The following is a 4,334-nucleotide window of genomic DNA, read 5'->3' on the forward strand; positions in this document are numbered from 1 at the left end:
CAATCAAGTTTTGCATGCACGTTGAGTCAGTGCTGTTGGTTTTGCTCGGTCACTACAGCTGTTATGCTCCACCCCTTTTTTTTTTTTTTTCTTTTTTTTTTTTTCCCAGCTTTTGCAATCTGACAGGCGGGTGAAAGCAAGTTGAGGGACAAGACATTCCCCCGAAGAGGAGCTGGAGAACAGTCCTCAAGCCCTGTCTGTGCTAGGTACAGGACAGCCAGCCGCAGCACTTGCTGTAGCCTAAAGCCATCCCTGCCAAACTCGAGATACATTGGCAGTTGAACTGATTTTTCAGGTAAGCCTTTTTTTTAAACCCCGAACCTTGGTAGCTGAGCGCTCCCTAACCAGGAAGTTAAATCTGTTTGTAGACAAAACACAGCAGAAAATGGTGTAACGGCAGAGGGGGAACGCTCAGCTGCTTGGTGTAATAGATACACTGGTTTGTTTACTCATTTATCAGCCTTCAGCAGATTGGGCATTAGTGCCATCTGACTTATTTCAGATACCACAGTTTAAAGGGCCTTATAAACGCCCGCAAGAGATGGACAGACAGACAGAAAAACCCCACACCATCATTTTCTCTTTAAGTAAGAGTTACTACTATACATGTTTTGCCTGCTGTGGCAAAGTGAAAGAAAGGGAAAACCAGCTCATTGCTGGTGATGTTGGTTTAAAGTTCACACAGCAAGAACTAAGTTTCTGCCAAGTTTTCAAAAATGAATAGAGTTGTAGTTCTGGGGCTTAAGAATGAGCCAAAAGCTGAATAAAGAGAATCCCCTGAATAATAATAACCTGATGCTTTTAACCCCACGTGGGATCATTCAGGGCTGCTTGCTGGATGTCAGAGACATGGCAGTGGCCATGATGTTACAGATTTATGCAACATTTCTACCCTAAAGGTTAGGAAATGTGGGAAGCCAGATGGGGACACCCTCTGTTTCTGCCAGGATATTACACCAAATGGAAATTTTTCATTTTCATTGCTTTGTTTATATACTGAAAATATCTTTCTAAAATTCCCATGCAATTTGGTGTGTGCCATTTTTCACCAGATTGAGAATTTAATCCTATTGGAACAGTTGGACTTTTTCTTACAATTTTTCCTTAAGAATCGTACACAGGAATTTGAGAACATTTTGGGACCTCTTGGGTCAATAATCTGAACAACATTGCTCCGTACTCAGAGATGTCTGGAATTCAGTGGTGTCTGGGGAGGAATAACAAAAGTATTTGGCTTTCTTGTTTCCTTACCATCAAGGGCTGGGAGGGCTCAAGCTGCTTTCCACCCCCGTGCTCATGAAACACAGCCTCCTGCTGAGCCCTTCTGCTGTGGTTGGGATGGGGAGGGCGATGCCTGGTCCCTTACCCACAGGCAGCCACCCACCGCTGGGGAGAGGACGAGTTGAAAGAGCAAATGCATCCCAAAAATGACATCAGAAAATGTAACGCCCCCTGAAAACTTGCAGTTTTGGCCCAGACCTTGGTTTCCTCCTGCTGCTGATGTAGGGCTGTGATCAGCAGAGCCAGGAGCTGGACCACGCTGCAGGGAGCTGGATCACAGCAGATGCAGCAAAAACCCTCCCACAGCCTTTTCTGCCCTAAAAAGCCCCTTCTGCACTCCAGGTCACGTCTGCTACCGCCAGCACAGAGAGCAGGAGTAGGTGAGACCAGCTCATGCCAGGCTGCCTAAATAATGAAGGAAATACCATGTTAAGGCAGATTTATTTCGGATTTGGTTGCACAGGAGGCTCTGGATTGCTCTGCAAGGGTGGGAGGGTTTGTTTTCTGCTTCCGCTTTGTTGAGTGAAACCACAAGTAAAGCAGTTCAGATCTGGAGAGTCTGAGTTCCTATAATTTCTAGTGGGGAAACAATGCTGCTACTGTCTTTGTTCCTTCCTACGGAGATTTGTAGCTTTGCTGGGCAGGAACTCTCTACTGAAATGTGCTTAGCACAGCTGGAGCCCCTCGCCACAGCTGTAAAAGAAACAATTAAAAATAACATTTGTGCTCATCAGCAGTGTCCCATTGGCTTCCCTCGGTGCTAATACTCATGCTCAGCTGCCTTTGATAGGGCCATTAGTCAAATCCCGCTCCTTTCTGAGCAGGCCGCCCATACTGATGAGTGCCCCATTTCAAGGGATGGGGAAGATCCTTCCATCACTTCTGACACAACCTATTATTTTTTTTCACTCTTCTCTCAGAGGTAGCATGGACATCAAGGAGTATTTCACCAGAATTTCTTACCAGGGCTCCTATGATAAAATGGACCTGGCTACCTTGACGGATATATTCCAGCACCACATCCAAGCGGTCCCTTTTGAAAACCTCAGCATCCACTGTGGGGAAGGCATTGAGCTGGACCTGGAAGCAACTTACAAGAAGATAGTGAAGAAGAAACGGGGGGGCTGGTGCATGGAAAACAACTATCTTTTATCTTGGGTCCTGAAAACCCTTGGCTACGATGTCACCCTTCTGGGATCGAGAGTTTTTGTCCCAGAATACGATGCATATGCGGATGAGATGGATCATCTGCTGCTAAAAGTGGTGCTTGATGACAAATCCTACATTGTGGATGGTGGGTTTGGGATGGTCTACCAGATGTGGCAGCCAATGGAGCTGGTTTCGGGGACAGACCAGCCACAGACTCCTGGGGTCTTTCGCTTCCTGGAGGAGAGCGGGGTCTGGTACCTTGAGAAGGTGAAAAGGAAGCAGCGGGTTCTCAACCAAAGCGACTCCACTTCCCATAATGTGGAAAAAGAAGTTTGCCGTCGGATTTATCTCTTTACCCTTCAGCCACGAGACATCGAAGAGTTCAGAACCTGCAACACCCACCTGCAGACAGCGCCGAATTCGCTGTTTGTGACAAAGTCTTTCTGCAGCCTGCAGACCACCGACGGCATCCGGGCTCTGGTGGGGTGGAAACTTACAGAGATGAAGTACAATTATAAGGATAATATGGATCTGGTGGAAATCAGAATGCTTACAGATGAAGAAATAGAGAAAACACTGAAAGAGAAATTCAATATAACACTAGACAAGAAATTGGTACCTGTCAATACAAGCAGGTTGTCTATGTTTTAACTCACTGCCTGAATTATAATTCAATCCAGTGGCATTACATGCAATCCTTCACCCTATTTCTGACGAGCATCTAAAGGTTAAGCTTTCTTTTTCCATCTACACGAGTATAAGGCAGAACATATTAGCACGGATCTGGAAAAGAAATTGATTTTCACAACTGCTCCTGCATCTCTTTCTGGTTTGGGTACAAATAATTTCTTTCTAGCTCAATCAAATCGCTCTCCTTCTGTTTGTGCTTAGCTGGAAGCAGACTCTGCCCATTCCCTACTCCTTTCATCTCTTAAAAGCTTTTCCAAATACACCCAGAGTAGCAGGGCAGAGTGATGGAGCTGTATGTCTCTTTCTTTATTACTTTGTGCTGCCACCTGGGGAAAATCATACCCACCTCTTAAATGAATACCATATTATTTTTGGAATTTAATAGCCAGAAAAACAAAGACATCCAGTGCTGAGTTTGCTACAGTTAAGCCATAAGCCTGTCCTTTTTGGTCTTGCATCCACAACACCCTCTCACACGGCAGTTGGACTGTCCCACGCCTCTGCCGCACTGTGCGAATACTTACGGACGGGCTATTTATGGCCTAAAACTGATGATGAGAATTATTAGTGGACAATTCTGTCTTGTTTCAGACTTTACATGACTGCTGTTCTCTCAGTGATATAACCAAAAAGCAGTATTTCTTTGAACTGAGAGCATCTCCCATGCATTTTGTTTGCTCCTACCCAGCAGTGGTCTGCTTGGGAATACATGGTTCTCTCATAAAAGTGCTACTTTTCTCCAAATATTATTGCACATTAATTATTGTGACTGAACTCAAACACATTTTTCTGAAACATACCTGTTCTACTGAGGATGTGTTTGCAGCGATACTAATTATATTGATATAAGGAGAAACGATGAATCTTAATCAGATACCTAAAGGTTAAGATTTTTAGTATGAGAAATTACTCAAATGTAATCACTTTGCCCTTTGAGATGATGCTTGATGTTCTTTTATGTACAAATCATGGAAGCATTACAACTATGCACTTATAATTAAGTAAATGATATGAGTGAATTACAATTAAATAAAAAAATCAAGAATTGTGAAGTAGAACCATTCAGCTGGGTTTTGTTTTTTCCCCCAAATTACAACGTGTATCCCCAAAGTAAAAAATGTCATTAATCACTACAGTTGTCCTGATTATTTGTATGTACTAATAATTTGCAGCTAAGGTTTTTAAAAATACAATAACTCGCTGACCCTTTTTTA

The 4,334-nt window shown here is 43.6% G+C and overlaps 1 protein-coding gene across 1 annotated transcript; it reads left to right on the forward strand.

Moving 5' to 3' along the window:
* The first annotated feature begins 263 nt into the window (after positions 1-263).
* On the forward strand, positions 264-3,898 carry LOC104035480 (arylamine N-acetyltransferase, pineal gland isozyme NAT-3). Its single transcript, XM_009488800.2, has 2 exons — positions 264-295; positions 2,202-3,898. The coding sequence occupies exon 2, from the start codon at positions 2,209-2,211 to the stop codon at positions 3,079-3,081; it is 873 nt and encodes a 290-aa protein (XP_009487075.1). The 5' UTR covers positions 264-295; positions 2,202-2,208; the 3' UTR covers positions 3,082-3,898.
* The last annotated feature ends 436 nt before the right edge of the window (positions 3,899-4,334 follow it).

The sequence above is a fragment of the Pelecanus crispus genome, chromosome 8 (genome assembly GCF_030463565.1).
Source record: "Pelecanus crispus isolate bPelCri1 chromosome 8, bPelCri1.pri, whole genome shotgun sequence".
Lineage (NCBI taxonomy): Eukaryota > Metazoa > Chordata > Aves > Pelecaniformes > Pelecanidae > Pelecanus > Pelecanus crispus.